At 37.1% G+C, this 20,487-nt stretch overlaps 1 protein-coding gene across 6 annotated transcripts; it reads right to left on the minus strand.

Annotated features, from left to right (window-relative positions):
- Positions 1-538: 538 nt before the first annotated feature.
- LOC142416052 (transmembrane protein 180-like) lies at positions 539-20,449 on the minus strand. Of its 6 annotated transcripts, none has more exons than XM_075515120.1 (7): positions 20,354-20,449; positions 16,576-16,747; positions 15,077-15,811; positions 11,993-12,147; positions 10,397-10,480; positions 9,257-9,400; positions 539-1,575 (listed from the first exon to the last, which is right to left on the minus strand). In XM_075515120.1, exons 2-7 carry the CDS (start codon positions 16,726-16,728, stop codon positions 1,446-1,448), a joined length of 1,401 nt encoding a protein of 466 aa, XP_075371235.1. In that variant the 5' UTR covers positions 16,729-16,747; positions 20,354-20,449; the 3' UTR covers positions 539-1,445. The 6 variants fall into 6 exon arrangements, with proteins under 6 accessions (XP_075371235.1, XP_075371234.1, XP_075371238.1 ...); XM_075515119.1 differs by having other exon boundaries at positions 16,576-16,754; XM_075515123.1 differs by lacking the exon at positions 539-1,575 and adding an exon at positions 1,634-8,197 and having other exon boundaries at positions 16,576-16,754.
- Positions 20,450-20,487: the final 38 nt, after the last annotated feature.

Genomic DNA, 20,487 nt, shown 5'->3' on the forward strand with positions numbered 1-20,487 from the left:
ACACTGCTATTTCAAATCTCAGACCTCTTCATTAAATTATACTAGTGTCCACCAAAATGCAGGGTAACTTCTTAAACTCCTTTCTTTTCCAAGTTACCTATCACAATAAATGTAGAGCCTTAGAAATGAGCTGGCTCAGTACTTTAAAATCAGGATACATACAATGCATCTTGTACTTTCAAGTGACTGGCACTCTGTAAGAAAGGTGCTTCTAAAACTATGTTTGCCCAGGCAAAACAAAGAACAAAAATGAAGTGATTACATTATACTTAAGCTATCTATCATTACACAATTACATGCTGGATATAATGGAGGAAAAAGAATATTTATTAAACAGGAGTATTGTAAACATGCTAATGTATTTTATCATTACAACATGTGTGAAATAAAGAGAGGATTCAATGTTTCTGAAATTTTGTCCAAAAAACTTTATTTCATAAAAATCACAGGATCCATTTAAAAGCTTAACTGAAAAGATTTGGTAAGAATTAATCAGAAATTAACTTAACTTCAACTTGATTAGTCAGAAATTATTAACTTCAACTGTCAGCACATCAAATGAGTTTGCCAAGGGAACACTATTAAGCAGGTAGAGTTTGATTCAGTATGTGTGGGCTTAGATTTGTCCAACTAACTGGACACTACTACATCCATACGCTAATGTTTTTCTTACCACAATGACATTTTGTATGAAGTACTAACAATATGGTACCTTCAAAGTAATTTTCCCATTTAAAGCCAGAAAACTCCATCTACCTGCCACCAACTAGAGACATTCGGAAAGCCAGTGAGGAAATATGGAGCTTTTTCCATATCCAGCAACACTTTATTGAACAGCATTTTAATCTTTTTCTTCTTTAGCTTCACACAGACTTTTACAGGGTAGTTAACTACTCATGGCTCTTCCTGTGGTAGCTGTCAGATTTGTCTTGATATTGGTCAGCCAGACACCAACTAAATTTTTCTCTTCATCTCCCTGCCATCCATGAGGGATGTCCACCAGGCTCTTCCAGATTAACCTCAGAGATCTGCCATTTTATCAGTATGGCAGAATTAATCCACCATATTTCAGTAAGCTTAAGAAAATACAGTTCCCTTGAATTCCAGCGCTGGGTTGGGATTCCTTTACTTGATCTGCCCTATCCATTCTTCAAAGGAGTTAACAGTGATCAGTACATACCAGAAAGGACTTTAGTAATTAACAATAAAGCCCATTAAAGGCAAACAACTGAACTAGAAAGAATTCTGTGTAGGCTCAGCATTAAGGCTGAATGCAATGTGTGTTATAGTCGATATAGACTGAAGAATGTGACTTTATTGAAATGGCTCAAACTGTGTTTGGTCTAATAGTCCATTTAATGCAATTTTGCTTTTTCATATTTAAAACATACTAACTCTTTTGTGGTACAGTTCAGCTGAAGATTTACTGACCAACTGTTACATATTTAGCGTACAGCTGTCATATGACTATTCTGGATTGAAAAGGGAGTCCACGTCAGGATCTGTATGACTGCAACGCAAAGTGGAACCAGACAGATCAAAGAGAACATGGCATCATGAAGACCTAAAAACAAACTGGTGAAGAAGATGAAAACACAGCTTTCAAGATGAAGAAGATTAACTTTCATGGTCAATTCACAACAAATTATTTTTAAAGCATTCACATTATATGCACATATACAACATTTACATGTTACTGTGTACAATCAATTCTAAATAAAAGAAACAGAAATATCTCAGATATCAAATGTATTTCAATTATATTTTCTAATTCTACCTACAAATATGTATTTTATGTTGTTTGCTCCTTTCATAATAGCTGGGAGGAAATTAATTAGCACACAAAGAGTCAATTTTAATACACTGTAGGCAATCTAAGAAATCCTGGTCGCTACTTTAGTACACACCTGTATTACGTAATATAGAAATAAATTTAAGCGATATAATCCAATTATAGAACAGAGCATCTGAAAAGGTTTAGTAAGACTGAAAAATCTGGAAGTGAAAGAAAAGCAGAAAATGGAAACAAACATTTTAATATGAAATTATTTTAAGTTAAACTCTGTGCTACTAGCTATCCATATAGTGTGTTGTTATAGTTGCTGAGTGCTAGATGGGAGTCATGATTAATGCACAAAATTCAGGTATGGTGTGAAGGGCTGTTTGAAATGTCAAGCCTTATTTAATTTTGTTTTAAAATAAATGATTACAAGATAATATAAACCATAAAAAGAATACATGTGGAATTAACACTCATTCTCAGTTATTCTCATGGATGCATGGTATTTCCTCATCTAAATCTTCTCTAAGGAGTAAGAGATAAAAGCATCAGCAAATATGAATCAAAAAAGAAAATACAGGAGTTAAATGAGTTCCCTTTTATGAACAGTATGGTTTCTGACAGCTCAAAGCATACATTTAGGCATTCATCTAGTAGCTAGAATCATTATCTACTGGCATTCTGTTAATTATTGGATTCTAATTACTTAAATATCAGGAAAGTCAACTCAAGCTGAGAAACGGCCCCTAAATGAACTTTCTCTCCATGAGGCAGTTTATGTTATTTTCTATCTTTTTTCCTTAGCATTCAGGGATGAGATAGGAGACTCGCAGAACAACTATGGACATGATCCAAAAAACCTGAAATCTGTGGCTCTCATTAACTTGAGCAGGCTTTTGAATAAAACCTAAGAGTTTCTCTGAATCATAAAAGAATCAACTCATGTCTCACTGCATTTAACAGAAAAAATGCTTGCAACTTGCAACATAGCCCAGATTTATTCCTTAGTACATACACACACTCGTACAACGTTCACAATTTATCTCAAGTCATGTACATGCTAATGCTACATAAGAAAACAAAAAACCACAGGCTCACAAGTGAATTACTTAATCACTTGGGCAATTGCATCGAAGACTGGAAGTGTTCACTAGCAGGTCACTGGTCCATAGCCAATGTTTATTGGCAGTGACGATAATTTGCCATTTGGACATTGTTTACTGGCCTGTATTCAATTGCATTTTCAGTCCACCTAGAAGTAAACAAGGGCCCACATCATGCACACCACCGTCACAACTGCCAATAGTTAACTGTATGAGCAGTGTCAGCAGGGAGGCCGCAGAGAAATTGCTTACCTATCTAAAGATGAAAACAGGACTGAGATACAGTCAACAGGATGTTGGGGCTTGTACTTTGCCTGTTCTGCACACTAAAGTGGATTGCAGTTTTCACTACTAAAATTATTCCATCTTTATTCATGGACTTCAGGAAGGACAAAAAAACAAAGAACATCTGCCAAATCGCTCACACTGGTGCAATCCCTATTTGGTTTCATTGGAACAATACTAGTTTAAGAAAATATTACCTATTGTACTGTAAAACCTTAAGTTACTGCAGGAATTATGAAAAATATCTATAGTACACAGAACAAGGAATGGGAAAATATTTCATTAAGGGACTGGGATAAATCAAGAGCAGAGCTCAGATTTCATCATAATAACAGCTGAACCAGTAACTTCAGAAATTTCCATGTCTACATTTTTTGCACACACAAGAATAAAAAACACAATCTTTCACTAAACAGCCCTAAGATCACTCTGAATAGAATGTGATGTAGTCCAGTAATGCAATATGAAAACATCAACAGTTTAAAGTGCCTCCAATAAATAATGAAGAGTTGCTGTTTTTAACTTCATTCTGAAGAACAAATTTGAAAAGCACACTTTTAAGAGAAGTTAGCTGTAGTTGCAGTGGCTCTCCAGAAGAGGGAGATTTTAAACTAGGTATCTTCTCCATAGCAAAATACCCCAAACTAAAAAAACCCAAACCAACCGAAACAAAACAAAAAAAAACCCAAGCCACATGGGGCAGGTAATGCTTTGCTGTGATGATGGACGAAAAGGAAAAAAACCACCAAACCAGAACCACTCCATTCTGCAAGCTATTGCTTAAATTTTAAGGATATTAAAAACTACTTCTTAAGCTAGCCTCCACTACAAAATGCTTAACTGATGTGTAGTGACAGCATTCCCTAAGAATGTGGTATAATGTGTATATTAATGTATACAGAATCATGTGTAACACATATGGAATTGTGTACAATATATAGGCCAACCTCATGTGTGAAATAGGTTACATCAAAAGCAAGAAGACTTCTGGAAGAGAGATACACTATTTATAGCAGAAGTCACACTTCAGAGTTATGGTACCAGAGGCAAAACCAAGAGATACTGGATTGCTCCTAAGGAAGAAGACATCACTGTAACTAAGAAGATATTACCATTGAGGCAGAAGTAAATGCTGGTACTGGTAAGTAAGAAGTTGGTGATGTTAATGGTCAATTCAAAAGCTTCAGTACAGAGGAAAAGAAAGATGGTCTAGGTCTTTGGAATGCCTGGTCTAATACAGTACTGGGACCACTGTTCAGTGATAAGCATTTTCTCATTCTTGATGAATCTTATGATACCTCACAGATGAAAGAAAAAGGGGACTGAATTTTCCTTTCTTCTAGACTTTTACTCTCTGTATAAAACCTCTTCACTGCCTTAACAGCTTGGGTGCCCTGCAGAATACAACTGTAACAGAAGCCACCAAGACAATGATGAACTACTGTCTCAAAAGGTCTTCTGGGATAAGAATTTCACTCATAACATGCCAATTGTCCTAATAAGCTGTTCAGGAATGTGGTCTTTACTAAAGGCAGAGAACATGTATGTGTGAATTGCTCAACAGCATGATGGCAACAAAAGACAAGCAAAGCTTAAAAACCGGATACTTATAGTTGGTCGGTACTCTTAATGGAGTTTTGGTACTCTGATAAAGCAATAATGAAATATCCTGATCATGCAGGATGTCAAGGAGTCATAATATCACATAGCTGAAGATCCAAAACATAATCACTGGAATGATGAGGAAGTGTAGGCGAGGTAGTGTCATCTCACAGACTTTTTACTGGAGGCATAAGAATCAGAAGATACGTGATTTGTCCCAGCAGATAGCTTTTGATAGATAGATTTTTTTATACAGTGTAAGATGAGCACCAAAGACAGAATATTTATGAAGCCCACTTCTGAAGGCAGTATGCTAGTAATAAAATGCTATCAAATGTATAGGATAAATGAAGTAGGGGAGAAAAAGACACACCCCTCCCCTGTAAGCTATGACCTTTCTTTTTTATCTTGCAAGTTGAAGTCATCCAGAAAGTTTGTGAGCTCCAGCATTCCATGTGGTCTTGAGTAAGCAATATATCAAGAAATGAGGAATGAGGAAACGAAATGACAATATTACACAAAAATCAGTGTGAACAACAAAAGCTTATTTCCATAATTTTCAACTGTAAACTCATTGCTGGAAAATGTGTTTTACTACAGCAAAAGCCTGGAAAGCTGCTGAGAATACAAAAACCAATGTTCAAACTTTTGATGCTGGAGGGAAAGGTAAGGGAGACATCTGGACATTACTGAAGAAGGAGACCACTGATAGTCTGCTAATACTTTTCTCCATTTACTCCACAGAACATTAACATCCAGAACATACAAAAAACCCCCAAAACTAAACATAGATAATAAGATGCATCTTATTAAAATTATTTTGCTTTGTAAGAGGATCTGTGAAATAACTGCGGAAGAAAACTAATGCGACAGACAGTATCTGTATATTAAAAGCAATTGCCTGTCTCTAACTGTAACGTACCCATATTTTCACTATCATTAAATACTGCAACTTTGTTCACAGAATCAGAATCACGGAATGGTTGAGGTTGGAAGGGACCTCTGGAGGTCACCTGCTCCAAACCCCTGCTCAAGCAGAGCCACATAGAGCCAGCTTCCCAGGACTGTGTCTAGACGGCTTTTGAATATTTCTAAGGATGGAGAGTCCACAACATCCCCGAGCAACCTGTTCCACCGCTCAGTCACCCTCACAGTAAAAAAGTGTTTCCTGATGTTCAGAGGGAACCCCCTGTTTCAGTTTATGTCCATTGCCTCTGGTCCTGTTACTGGGCACTACTGGAAAGAGCCTGAATCCATCTTCTTTGTACCCTGCCTTAAGGTATTTATATACATTAAGAAGATCCCCCCTGAGCCTTCTCTTCGCCAGGCTGAACAGTCCCAATGCTCTCAGCCTTTCCTCATAGGAGAGATGCTCCAGTCCCTTAATAACGTTTGTGGTCCCTTGTTGGGTTCTCTCCAGTATGTCCACGTTTGTCTTGTACTGAGGAGCCCAGAACTGGACACAGTACTCCAGGCGTGGCCTCACCAGTGCTGAGCAGAGGGGAAGGATCACCTCCTTTGTCCTGCTGGCAATGCTTTGTCTAATGCAGCCCAAGATACCATTCACCTTCTTTGTCACAATAGCACATTGCTGTCTCATGTTCAGTTTGGTGTCCACCAGGACCCCCAGGTCCTTTTCTGCCAAGCTGCTTTCCAGCTGGGTGGCCCCCAGTATATACTGGTGCATGGGGCTGTTCCTCCCCAGGTGCAGGACTTTGCACTTCTCCTTGTTGAACCATGAGGTTCCTGTCAGCCCATTTCTCCAGCCTGTCGAGATCCCTCTGGATGGCAGCATGACCCTCTGATGTATCAGCCACACCTCCCAGGTTTGTGTCATCACCAAACTTCCTGATAGTACATCCTACCCCGTCATCCAGATCATTAAGGAAGATGTTAAACAGGACTGGACCAAGTATAGACCCCCAGGGTACACTACTAGTTACTGGCCTCCAACTAGACTTCATGCTGATCACCACCCTCTGGGCTTGGCCATTCAGCCAGTTTTCAACCCATCTCTGTCTGCTCATCCAGCCTGCATATCAAAGGCTTGTCTATGAGGATCTTATGGGAGACAGTGTCAAAGGCCTTACTGAAGTCCAGGTAGACAATATCCACTGCTCCTCCCTTGTCTACCAGGCTAGTCATTTCATTGTAGAAGTTTATCAAATTGGTCAAGCATGACTTCCCCTTGGTAAAACCATGCTGACTATTACTGATGATTTTATTGTCCTTAATGTGCCTGGAAATGGTTTCCAGGATTAGCTGCTCCATCATTGTTGCTATGGTTTAACTTTCAGTTCAAGAAAAAATAAATAATTTAGAATTCAGCAAATAGTTTATGGGTTTGGACTGCATCGTCTCTCTTCTCCCAGTAAACAACTTTGCTGGAAACTCTTAAGACATATTTATTCAGGGCCAAATATTTTGTTAATGCAGAGTAAGGGTCCTCTGTGCTATCTTCACAATTCATTACCACTACACCTAACTAAGTAAATGCTTTCCAGAACACTTGATATTGCCAGCTTTGGAGAAGGAGGAAGGACACAGCTGAGATTGTATTGGCATGGGTCATAACACTTCATTATATATAATTCACATGTGTGAAATTCTTTCTTTTTCAAAACAGTTTAGGCGTATTTTAAGTGATCTCCTGTATTCAGTTTCTGTTTGTCCCCAAACAACTTTGTCCTGAGGCAAGTGTATTTTAGCTGTCTGCCTATGGCTGAATCTGAGATCAGCTGATAGGGTTTTAATATGTATAAGTAATTTTAGCTCAGTCAATGGTCTAAGTACATAGCCATGGGCAAACTGACTCGCTAGGAACAATCTTGAGTAGTCTGGTCTTTGTGGACTGTATGTCCATACTGTAGTCCATTTGCAAAGTGAAGGACATGCACATTCACACATACATTTACAGAAAACACATGCAGACTGCTTCGTATTTAAGAAATTATTTTTGAAGGGACGGGCAAGAGAAATATAGAGTATATTTCAGGTGCTCTTTGATTAACTGATCTCAGCTTTTTATCTTTATGCTGTTCCTTGCCCTAGTGCAATAAATCAAATTTCAGCATGACTCAAGTGAAAATATAGGTTTTAGAGACTGAGCATTCAAAGTATTTCAACTCTATATACAAGAAATTTATTGTTGCTATAGTCCAGAGGCTACTAACTGGGGAAAAAAAGATTTATAGCTACTGTGATTTAAAATCCATCCACAAAGGGATCATTTCTCTGATTGAAAGGGATCAGAACTGCAGTTTTTATGTTTCAAATCTGAATTTCTCTGAATCATCAAGATGAATATATTCAGCCCCCTCATATCCACATCCAGTTCAACCTACTGCTCTTCTGCAAAAATCACTCATCTTATTTGACATTATAATGAGGTTCATGTCCTCTTCACATCATCTCAGTGGCTGGCTATCTACAGAGTGCATTAAAATAAAATTAACTGTTCTCACACACAGCCTCAAACTTAAGCCTTCTTTGCTTGTGTCAGGATGCTTTTCTGAAGACCACCTGTTGTCCTTTTATGTCATACTTTTCCTCATACATTTTTTTAGAAAATTCCTCAAATATGAAACATTCTCCAAGCCTTAGGTGACACATAACCAGTCATTTGTCCTTCAAGAGGTATCTCCACAGAAGTTCATATATAATTGTCTTCCATGTATTTTTTAACGTTTCTATTCCATATTTAGGAGAGCTATGTAGTTCTCAGGATATTCATGTTGTTCTCTCAAGCAAATCCTAATCAGGACTGATTTTTGCCTTTTAGTCTTGACTTCAGTTATTCTTTATGTTGCCACTTCCTCTTGTTGGTCATAAACAGCCTATGACCCTTTCAGTGTACTGACTCCCTCTTAATTTGTTTTTATAAAAGCCCATGCATTTCCAATGTGCTAACTAGCAACCACAGTTTTATGCTGTGTATTAAGGTTCCCAGGGACTGCAATGAAATCATTAGCATTAGAATGGTAAGTAGTATTGAAGCCAAAATTATACTCCTACTTGAGGCAAATTCCCTCCCTCCAGTGATTATACTGCTTTCTCTCAAACAAAAATGTATCTTAAATGCGACCCGTATTAGGATTATATATTTAAGGAAGCAGGTTTACGAGAGAAACAAAACACAGAAGCCAGGACAAAATGTATCTTAATAAGAGGTATTAGGTGATGTCCTTTTTTTTTTTTCTTTTTTTGCAATAGAACAGGAGATGGTCAACTACTGAAATGTATCCTTTGTTTTTTCAAAATTAGGTAGATATCCTCATGTGTATTGTTTAATAAATGATTTGTTCTTAAAAAATCTAGAAAACATTTCCATTTCTATACAGATAAAAAACAACTGGAAAATATTTTTAAAGCACTCATATTTTTGAAGTGCAGTTGATGCAAACTAATTGCAGATTAATTTGCTTTTTAGATGACAGGATTATTTCATGTTAATTTCTATGATTTAAAGTATCCCTTTTGAACTCACCTTGGATCAGGTTGAGCAACTTCATTATTCAGGTTCTCATATCCAAATTGATTTAGTATTGTAACCACAAGCATTGGAGCCAGAGATTGGGCAGGCTTGGTAAATAAAGCATTGGTACCAAAAACCATAGAGGAAAGTGGTGATCTAAAATATTTAGGGAAAAAAACAAATGAATGCACAACACAAACTTATTAGTATATTAATTACAATAGTGATTTTAAAAATCCTGTTAATATGCAAATGCTAACTATCATGATACTTAGATTTACAGTTCACACATTATAGCAAACACATCAGCTATCATAATGAAATTTAATTTTCTTTGGAAATTAAAGGCAATAAACCTCTGGGGTATATATACAGCTTGGCCCCAATTCTAAAATGACTTGTACCCAAGTTCAACTTTGTGCACATTGAGTAATTATTGAAGTTAAGTTAGACTGAGCAGTGCATGGAGAATTAATTACAACTTAAGACTTCACATGGATGAGGCCAGAAAAGGAGACATTTTTCTTCTTCATGAAAGCAATAGCTCTCACATTTGAAGGGCAAGTCCTTTAATACAGTGACCAGGGTTGAATCTGCACTTTATATAAACATTGATGGAACCAACAGGAAGTTACCTGCACTTTGATAAAAATCCAAAAGATCCATGAGTTGTAATATGCTACGTCACAACAGGTTTTATCGATTTTTATTTCAGAGAGATAACAGCAACCAGTTAGACTTTGAAATTTGCACTTTAAGTAGCACAGGCAAAGCTTTCTAATTGCTTTTGCCATGTTAGAAAGGCCTTATTCAGAAAATTCTGTAAGTGACAATAGATGTATATGGTTACAAAATAATTCAATTGAAGCTAACAAAAATAAACACACAAAAAACTGGAGGACTTGCCTTATACTATAGTATAATTAAAACTAGAAATGACATAATAATCTTTTTAAATTACTCAGCTGAAGTAACTGCAGGACACTATTCAAGTTCTTATCTTTACTTATGCGAAGTTGCTCTTACACAAAGTACTTCTGTGTCAAGGATCCAAGATCACTTACTGTCTTTACTTAACATAATCTAGTTTACGAAAGAGTAACATGGCAAATAGATAGCATATTTAAAGAAAAAGAGTTACAACTCACATACCTCCGCTTGTGCTTTATTAAATCTGCATCAACAATATCTGCCAAAGGCAAATTGAACAAACTAAATGAAGCTTGTACAATTACCCTAAAGAAAGACAAAATATTTAAGATGTTCATAGTTCTTATATACTCTTTCATAATGAAATCATAACTGACATTCTAACATATACACCCCAACACTGATATTTCCGCAAACACACAAAGCTGAGATGTTCTTTAAAACATGGTGATTTATCTGTTTAAACAGCAGCTCTGAAAGCATTATTAGATCTGTTCTTAATTGAGAACAGAAATTGATATGCAAACCTAAAAGGTGAGGTTTTTTGCTTTTTTTTTCATGGATACTGGTGCAAAAGGTCATAAATACTTGCTTGACATTATCAGTAAATGTCATTTAAAATGACATGGAGAAAAGAAACACCTTAGAAGAAAGAGAAACTGAAAATGTCCTCTTGAAATCTGAAAAGGACATGAGCATTACTGGAAAGACTACATGGAAGACAAACTTCAAAGTGGGAGAATTAGAATAGTAAAAAGATTTTATATGCATTCCTATATATGTATTTACATTGTGTATATATATGCATTTAAACACACACACACACACACAAAGCCTACTCTTAACAAACTGCTAACTGAAACCATAAACTCACATATTAGGATTTCTATGTCTTATTAAATTTTGGGGGTGATTAGCTTTTACTCATGAGAGGCTTTGAACAATTAGCACTTAAAACTTACAGTCTTTAGGTACCTTATAATTTTTTTCCTGAGGAAATCAAAATACATCTTCATCATTTAAAGTATGCAGGTAATGAAATTCAATTTATTGTTCAAACAATTTGGTGTTACAGTAGCCCATGACAGAAATACTGAAAATAAGAATGAAAACGGGGAGGGGGGTGGGTGGGGGGTGGGGGGATGGGATGAAGAAAAGGAGGGTAGGAAAGAACATGTAGAAAGCAAGCAATGAAATAGAAAATTAATAAATAAAAATGACCTGCTGTAACAATATTCTGATACAAACAGGTCTTTATTTTTAAATAAGGTTTTCCATGTATCATAACATACTACTTCTGTGAAAATACTACTTCTTGGCATCATACTTACCCAGTACCAGTGAAAATGTGACTCAGTATTGGTTACCTAACAGATACCTGACATATCGATATTTGTTTTGCAGTACAACACACAACTGTTCCTGCAATACAAAATGAGGTCTGAGCTTTCCTAGCCAACAGTCTCTGAGGAGTTCCTCTACTGAGATGTGTGTCTATGTGGATGAGAAGAGGTTCTGCTTCCCTTGAATCTCATGTTAAAGCAGGTAAGTGACTGGAGGCATGTGGCTGCAAACGTTAACTACAGTTCATTTTTAAGGCTGTTTTGTTTTGTTTTTAACAGAAATTAAAAGCTGAAGCAGAATAAAAGGAAAGCTGAAAAAAGTTCTAACTGGAGTTTCAACCTTTCTGACAAGTGAAACAGAACAGAAAGAAAACCATAAAAACAGTGCCAAAATCTTCATGCTATTAAAAGCAAGTGTCTACTCTGTTAGAATTATTTAAGCTGTATCTATGAATAGGGAAGTGTCTTTACTTACATATTTGTTGTGAGATAAAATGCCAACAGATAATAGTGTTCTGGCCCTAGAACAAACATGACAGCAGCAGCTACTCCTTCAAAGTAAAAGGAAAACAAGATGATTCTGTAATAACCAAACTTCTTCAGCGAAGCATGACTGAGAAGAACAAGGCACTGAAAAGATAATATATACACATATATGATAAAAAAGATATAGTACAATATCTCAGCATTAAGTGGGCTATAAAGCACAGACCAGACATAAATTATTACTACCCATTAAAGAAAAAAAACAAACCCCAACCCTTTCTAAAAAGTTCAATCCAAATAAAAAAATAGGAATTGAGCAAAGAGAACTATCTACTGGCTCATTCTATGCTACCTCTACCAGGTAAGAATGGTCTCTTTTCACTCAAAACTAGCCAGCTGAGAACTACTATACCCTGAGGAAAATACTGTCTCCCTAAATATTATTTAATCCTCATGGTCTTTATGTTTGATATCCCTTAAATAATTAACTTTGCAGTATGTTAACTGTAACCAAGCATCTTGACATTTGAATTTTAACTGCTGATCAAAAATATTTTCAATAATTGTTTTTTCATTAATATTACTATTTTCACTGACATTTATAGAAATTAAGCATGACTTTTAAATTGATAAAGCAAGCTCACCCAGACAGCTGATCTAAGCAAGTTAGAGACTTTACTAGCAAGTGAAGGGCAGGTGCCAGTGGACAACATGTATGGCTACATTTTAATTCCGCCAATCTTAGCAAGCAGTCACACGCGAGAAGCTAGTGACAGGCAAACTCACAAAAATGGTATTAAATGCTGATTATAGTATGAACAAAGTGTACGCTCTTCTGTATTGTTCCTCACTTTCCACTTTAAATAGGACATTTTGTAATGCGTTATGTTCTTTTTATTATATGCGTCTATGTCACCATCTACACGTATGTGGTCCTCATCACTGTCACAAAAAACTCACGAACTCTATAAAGATACACATTTTCTCCTTCCTTCTGTGTTACAGAGATGAACAGTGTAATATTCAGATGAAGAATAGGAAAGAATTCTCCTTGTACATTTGTTCCCACATTTAAACACTTTTAACATAACAAAATGAGGACGCTACAGACGGACAAAGATTACTGTGGGAAATGCTGTTTTAAAGAAGCTCAAGTCTTCTACTTAAACCAGTAATCAGGGAGGTAAAACAAATCTGGAAAGTTGGTATAAGAAAAACATCTGGTTGTAAGAAACATAAACATACTCCATCCCCTGGCTGTTTTCAGGCATTTTGCAGAAAAGTGCTTACACTAGAAATGGTAAGGCATTATGTAATTAATGCATGTTATTGTAAAAACCATGACCTTGTCTCCCTATAATTGAGAAATAACCTGCCTCAGGAAGTACTTATGATGTAGAAAATTCCTTATTACCTGCATGTTTCTAAGACTGTGTATTTCTAAGAAAAATACTAACTTAATGATGCAAATTTAAATTTGTTTGCCTATGTTTCAGCAACAAGGTTTCCCTTGTAAGCAGGTTTTATTCTTCACACCCACTACTAAAAGGAATCTAAGACAGAAGCTGAATTCTAGTTTAGTACAGGACACTGAAGCACATTTCTTAAGAAGGAGCCTTATTTTACATGATTTGGGTGCTTTTCCAGTAAGTGAAGTTACATTGCCACCAGAGAATTTGCTTATTATATCTTGAGCTCAAAGGGACAAAACCTGAGAAAAATAAGGTCACAGCAAACTCTCTACGGTTCAGTGACCTTCTAGACAAAGAGTCTCTGGGGAACAGAGAGATGCATTTTCTGAAAGATTGTTCGTTTCACACTGTCACACTGATTTTATCAACAGTAGTGACTGCTATATATTGAGTGTAAAATTATTTAAGCTTTCCTAACTTCTGCAGTTTCTGATTTATTTCCAAAGTTCATCACCTAACTGTTTGAGTTACAGAAAAAAAACTATTAAACCTGTGGTAAGGATAAAAGTTGAAATTATAGATATTTAGGAGTTATGGAACAGAGAAGGTATGCTTAGGATTTGTATGTTACATATGCAAAAGCCAAAACAGTAACTAAAACTGAGCTGTGAATTCCAGTTGTACTTTCATGTATCTTCTTTTACATTTTACTTACTGAAAACATTACAACTTAATGAACATAACAGCCTGATTTTCAGAAATTCTGAACATCATCAGCACCTATGATTTAAGTCAGGATACTCAGTTTTTGAGCAATCCAACAAGTAAACACAGTGAAAGTTTTAAAAGATCCAGTGAAAGAAGATAGAAGGGAATAAACAGGAGAATTTTTTTATTCACTGCAGACAAGTATGTTTGCATTCTGTGGGACACATTCTTGCTGCTATTCTTGTTCTCACACATTACTTGTTTGGGTTCTCCTCTTTTCTTCTCCCACCATCCCTGATTGGGGTCTTGAAAGTCTCTCTCTCTCTCTACCCAGTAAATGTAGCTGACCAAGACAGCAAACAACAAAATAAATGGGAATGTATTATTCTCCAAAAGCAGCTATTTAGAGTTTTGTTTGGTTCCTATGACGAGATACCACATATTTCAACAATGCTTTTAATACCTAATAATTTTTCTGGTGTTTTGTGCAGTTTATCTCAGAAACTTTCTGAAGAAGAGATTATTCTTTCATCATGTATTACAAATCAAAACCAAAGAGAAAAGCATTCAGAATTCTGTAGATTTTGCTTTTAAAAACTTTTTATCTTGACCATGTTTTTCATTCCTTTATACTTAGGTGTCATAAACCCTGTAGGATACAAAACATTCACTCCTTGCATTCTGACATCTCACATTCTTGTAAAGAGATACTCTACCAGCCTGCCTGCTTGTCCCTTCTCCCTACCCTACTCTTACATTTGGTTAGCCTGTACACAGAGGTACTTACTTCTTTCAGAGCATTGGTGAGATAGATTTGTTTTTCAGTATGGCCAATGGCTTATGCCGGATACAGCATTTTTTCAACAAACAGTGTAAATGGATACCTTAAACTAATGAAAACTAGTAAAATACCATGTTTTCATATTTTGGAATAAAAAAGTGTAACTGCCTACCTGAGGACAAATAAAGCCTGCTCCATACATGATACTTCTTACTGAGGAAGAAAGGACATCCTTCGGAATAAGATTATCCGCAAAGATCATCATAAAATTGTTGCAGAAGGCTAGGTGGAAGACTTGGAAGAAGTTCATTGTTACAAAAAATAAGAAGTTTTTCTCTGTCATAATCTGTTTGGTCAATGAAATTACAGAGGACCAGGAGAGAGCTCCATCACTGTTTTCCAGATTAGCATTCTCTGTACAAATTTCTCTCTGCTCATATTGACTAATACTGTATTTACCTGTGTAACACATACAAGCTGTTGCTAATGCTGCGATCAAAACAGCGAAAGCCTGAAAACAGGCAAAATTTTCCATATTATCTGATATGAGGCCACAAAAGAGAATGCTTGTTGATCCGATTAATGTTGCTACTTGGTTATATTTAATAAGCTGAAGCCTACTTTCATGTCTTGTTGAAATTTCTGCAAAGAGTGCACACTGCGCTAGAAGCACAAATGTAAGCAAACCATCAAAAGCACATAACGCAACAATAAGGTGAAGACCACTTAGCCAGTCACCTTCTTCATAATGTTTCCAAGGAAACCAAGGAAGCAAAAAGGCTAACGCATATAAAGGAGCTCCATATAAAATTGAAAACTGACGTCTTGAGCAGCAAGCGAATTTGGAGTTATCTTGAATATACCCAAAAAGAGGATCATTAATGGCATTCCATATCATAAATACAACCTGCGACAAACAAGTAAGAATTTATCATTAGTGTCATTTTTCTGCAGAGGTTATACAAACTCAGAAGTAATACACACCATATTTATTTAAAATAAATCTTCATTCAAATAATAAAGAAAGATGAAAGCTTCTCAGGTCAAAACAGACTCTAGACCAAATTCTTAAAGGTATTTAGAGGTTTATAGTAATTTTGAAAAACAAGACGAATAAGTAGGCAGGTGCCCAACTACACGTGCAACTACACGTGAAATAAAGCCCTGTCTGTAAGACTTCACTCCTTCAAAAGCTTATATATCTGGGCTTTCATCTTGCAAAGCCCAGATATTATTCTCACAGCAAGTAATTCAAAACATGAGCTGGCCCATTACCTTCAGGAGACCATTTATGACAGAGTTGCTCACATGGATAATGACTTGCAGAATAAAGGCAGTATTTAAGTACTTAAACAGTCCATAGGAAAGCACTAATGTCAAACACACCTAAGGAGCTGAGGTGCAAGATTAGTTTAGAACATTACTTCAAGCTATCAAAGGTAAAAATCTTTCCAGCAATTAAAGTCTGGAGATTTTTAGTCTAAAGACTGTAAACGATGTGCTTTATGTGTACCTTCAATTGCTTATGGACTAACTAAATGTAAAATTAATTTACTGTCTAACTATTGGCAATGCATCCAAAAAGAATTCTTAAGTAAAAAAAATTACTTTGTTGTGATAACACAGACACATAGCACAACATGGTAATCAAAATACTTCATTGTACAATACCTGTGCTTGATGAAATGCTACTTCTGAAATTTTGTATCGGTTTAGGAAAAGCTTAACGTAGTAGAAATTAAAGATACTGTTCATCATTCCAGCACCTAACGTAGTCATGGAATATGCCAGCGCATTAGGATGAATTCCCAAAACAAACTTCATCTTCCACAAGTACAACTCTCTTCTTCCTCAAGTTACAAAAAAGAATTACAACAGTTGGTAGAATAATTTTCCAAATTAAAATGACATGGGAGATTTGCTTGTTTCAGAGGTGTAGAAATGGATTCTTAGAGGAAAATTTCCCCATTCTTACTTCTTTAAATGAGAAACACATTTTACTGCGTTATAAGACACTGAGCCCAAAACTGAATAGATGCAAAGTATTAAGAAGTCAGTGACATTTCTAAGTGCAATCAGTGCTTAAAAATCAATGGAATAAGTAGACAAAAATTTAAAAGAATCCCTTCCTAACTGGTGCACAGACTCAGTATAAAAATCTGCTATTGCAAACACTAATCTTGGTGTAGAGTTTAAAGTAATTGCAGACATTTTAGATCTTTCTTGCTAGCTACGTAGTTTTAAAATTACGGACTGTGTAGGAGTGAAGTGACTCAATTCGTATCCTTATGTATTCCATTGTTATGAATATCAAATGCCGCACGCACTTAGATGAGTATTTCTTTCAAAACAAATACCAAGTTTTGTCCTTGTATTTTTAAATGTTAATTGTTAACAAGTCATGGAAGCAATACTTTCACCTAATAAACTAATGAGATATGAATAGAAACCATAAAACAATCAAAACACCTTTTAATAGTTTAAACATTTTCACCATTTAATAGTTTAAACACTTTAAGTATGTCCAAATAACAGACATTCAGCTCAAGAACAGAGAGTTCTTTAATATATCAAACAGATCTTCAGCCAACAATTTTTTAAGATGCTGACTTTTTCCATCTATCTAGCAATTAACTGAAGTATGCTTGGTATAAACTATCCCATGAAAATAGTTAGCTCCAGGGAACCTCTACCATTTAAAGCAGAGTAATCACTACCTTTATGGTCCTTGACCAGATTTGATTCTATAAGCCCAATACAAAAATACTTCTCCCACGTATCACTTTTTAACTGAGGCTTTATTCATCTTTACATGTACTTGAAGGAAGCTGTCTGCCATTAATTTGGAGATACTTCAGGTTCAAATTTCAGCCTTATTATGCACTCTAACTCCAGAGCTTGACAACCTGCTTTTTGTCAATAGTCCACACTTTGCTCCTCTGCATATTAGCAGTTTTATCCTAAATGCAATTTTCAAATATCCATCAAAATACTTAGCTTGAATATCTGCTTGTTCAGCTTGATAAGCAGATCTATAAGCAGCTCCCTGAACTCCTCATAAAAATGACCATGAAAGAAAAAGAAAATTAAAACCAAGGCTGTTTCCGACTTTCCTGTGGTTTACAGAGTGGCTGAAGACAGGCTGCTGCAAGGGAAAATGGTAACTTCCTAATCACCAGGTGAGGGCCAGGCAAAAGCCACAGATCAGGTAGGGACTGGAGAGGTGTCTGTTCTGGCTAAGGCAGAGGATGGAACAACAGTTTTTCCAACCCCCAACACAGAAAATGAACTCTTGAAGAGCAAATAAAATGTGGATGCATTTTTGCGTATATATTTAAGATGCTCTAATATGAAACAACATGCAAAGAGTAGAAACTTCACTTTACAGGCAAGAAAAAAAATCATGCTGATAGACAACTTGAACCAAGTTTTTTTTTCTAAAGCAAATTTATTTGTAAGAATATGACTGAATTTTTAGATACTTGAGGATGATTGTGATATATATTTTCAAGTTTATTTTTCACAGAATTACAGCTGTAGAGACACTCCCATTTTCAGGTGATGAAATTTTGCATTTTTGTAACAAGTTTGGTTTCACAAACTTTTACTAAGAAACTTAACATGAAGAATAAGGTTACTGAAAAATGCCCATTTGAAATGTTTATTTTTAAAAAATAAGTTTGATATTACTAACTGTGAAAGTCATTACAATAAGTATGTTGTTGACAAGTGTCACATTTTTTTAAAGAAGTGCACATTCAAGCCTTCACAAATATACTTATAATGAAGTGATTTATGTAGTAGATATCAGGACTTTTGGAAAGTGCTAGACGTTTCATCTCTATTTCTCCCTGAAGCCCCCTGCATGGGTCTTCCAGTGGGAAATTGGGAGACTCTCCTTTCCCTCAACTTCCATGAGCACCAAGAATAAATGTGCTTCACACTAACATTACCAGCAAACCTAACAGTCATTTCTCAAATCATATGTGACTCAATTCCTTCCTACACTCAAATAAAAAAAAAAGGGTCCCCTCAGCTTCAGAAAATTTGAGTAAGAAAGAAATTTGAAATTTCTTCAAGAAAAACCTTCTAACAATGCACAAACAGGCCTCTAGTGCCATGACTAATTATAATATGCAGGATCTGACACAACTCTTTACACTAATTGGTACATCTGGTCCTGTACCTTGTTTATGAAATAGGTTCAATTAGAAGTTGAGGTACCACACTTCCTTTCCCAGAAGATGTGCTCTTTAATTGTACTACAATGAAATCATGCATGAGTATCCCCTCCCTCTTCTTAATAGTCAGCCTTTATATTGAATAGGTTAAACCACAGGTGTTGACATTTTTGACTCACAGAAGGCAAATCAGTTTCAGAAATTTCTAGTGGTTACAACTGTGTTAATACAGATGAGCCAAAAGAACAGACTGTTTAAACCAGTGAGACGCCGTATGACATTACTTGCATTTCTCCCAGAGCTGGATGACAATCACTAAAAGAAACTAGAGCATGAGTCTAAAGAAGAAAAGTGGATTCCCAAGCGATAATAAATTTTGACTGAGGCATGCTAGCTGACATCATGCTGTGCTGTACTGGGTCCCAAACTGCAGTATAATGCTCACAGTCCTGACAAACTGGTTGGACACAAGTATCTTCCTCATCTTTCTTCCATGACTTGAACCACATTAAGACAGAACTAAGAATAAACGCTTTCCTGTTCCCGAGGGGTAATACTAAGGGGAAATGCTGCTGAAGCAGAGGGGAGATGCAAACAGAAAGCAGCACTTGGAGTAAGAGGGCAAGTGAAACTCGTCGAGTGCCGCCACTCTTTCAAGCCCGCGATGCTATGGCTGCCTACGCGCTGTAAAGCTGTGACTCCTGGAAGGCAGTGGGCTCTGGAAACTCACAGGAGCGTAAGTTTGGAGGTGCTCGTCTGTTAAAACTAGGCAAAGCAAGCTGCGTTTTCCTCAGCACCTCCCCAGACACGGGACACGACGCTCTCTTCCTTGTAAGGAGAAGAGGCGAGAGCGAGCGGTGACCGCCCGACCGACATGCGAGGCGCGCAGATGGAGACGGCCGTCCTCAGACGTGACAGCAGCTGCCACGGCTGCATGCTCCAGCGGGGCCACGCAGTCCCCTCCCCTTCCGCACTCCGGCGCCAAGGCTCCCCCGGGAGGCGGCCGGAACGCTGCCCACACCTGAGCGCGACGCCGGTGAGGAGCCGCAGCTCGGGGGCCGAGCTCCTCCTCACAGGCTCTTCCCTCAACGAACCCTGAGGCCTCCCAACATGCAGCTTTCCCTACGCCTAGTCGCCGCTGCCCCACCCCGGGCTGTGCCAGCTGTGTTCCGCAGCAGACCCACCGGAATACCCCCAGCAACCGCTCCCCGCCATTGACCCTCCAGAGCCCCAGCAACCACCGCCCCCTTCCACAGGCACTAACCCACCTCCGCTGGCTAGAGACTGCGCAGCTGGCTCTTGGGGCGGGGTCTAATTAGCCCGGGCCAACCTTCTCTTCGTTCTCATTGGCGACTTGACATGAATTCGCTTTGTGATTGGTCTAGGCTCCTTTCGATCTGTC

The sequence above is a fragment of the Mycteria americana genome, chromosome 12 (assembly GCF_035582795.1).
Source record: "Mycteria americana isolate JAX WOST 10 ecotype Jacksonville Zoo and Gardens chromosome 12, USCA_MyAme_1.0, whole genome shotgun sequence".
In the NCBI taxonomy this organism is placed as follows: Eukaryota; Metazoa; Chordata; class Aves; order Ciconiiformes; family Ciconiidae; genus Mycteria; species Mycteria americana.

Excerpts from the sequence above, each read along its gene's own strand:
- LOC142416052 (XM_075515120.1), bottom strand. The coding sequence starts at position 16,728 with ATGAAGTTTGTTTTGGGAATTCATCCTAATGCGCTGGCATATTCCATG. Across the intron at positions 12,148-15,076 it reads CAGGCTTTATTTGTCCTCAG|TGCCTTGTTCTTCTCAGTCA; the intron begins GTAGGCAGTTAC and ends TTATCTTTTCAG. Across the intron at positions 9,401-10,396 it reads TTAATAAAGCACAAGCGGAG|ATCACCACTTTCCTCTATGG; the intron begins GTATGTGAGTTG and ends TAAATATTTTAG.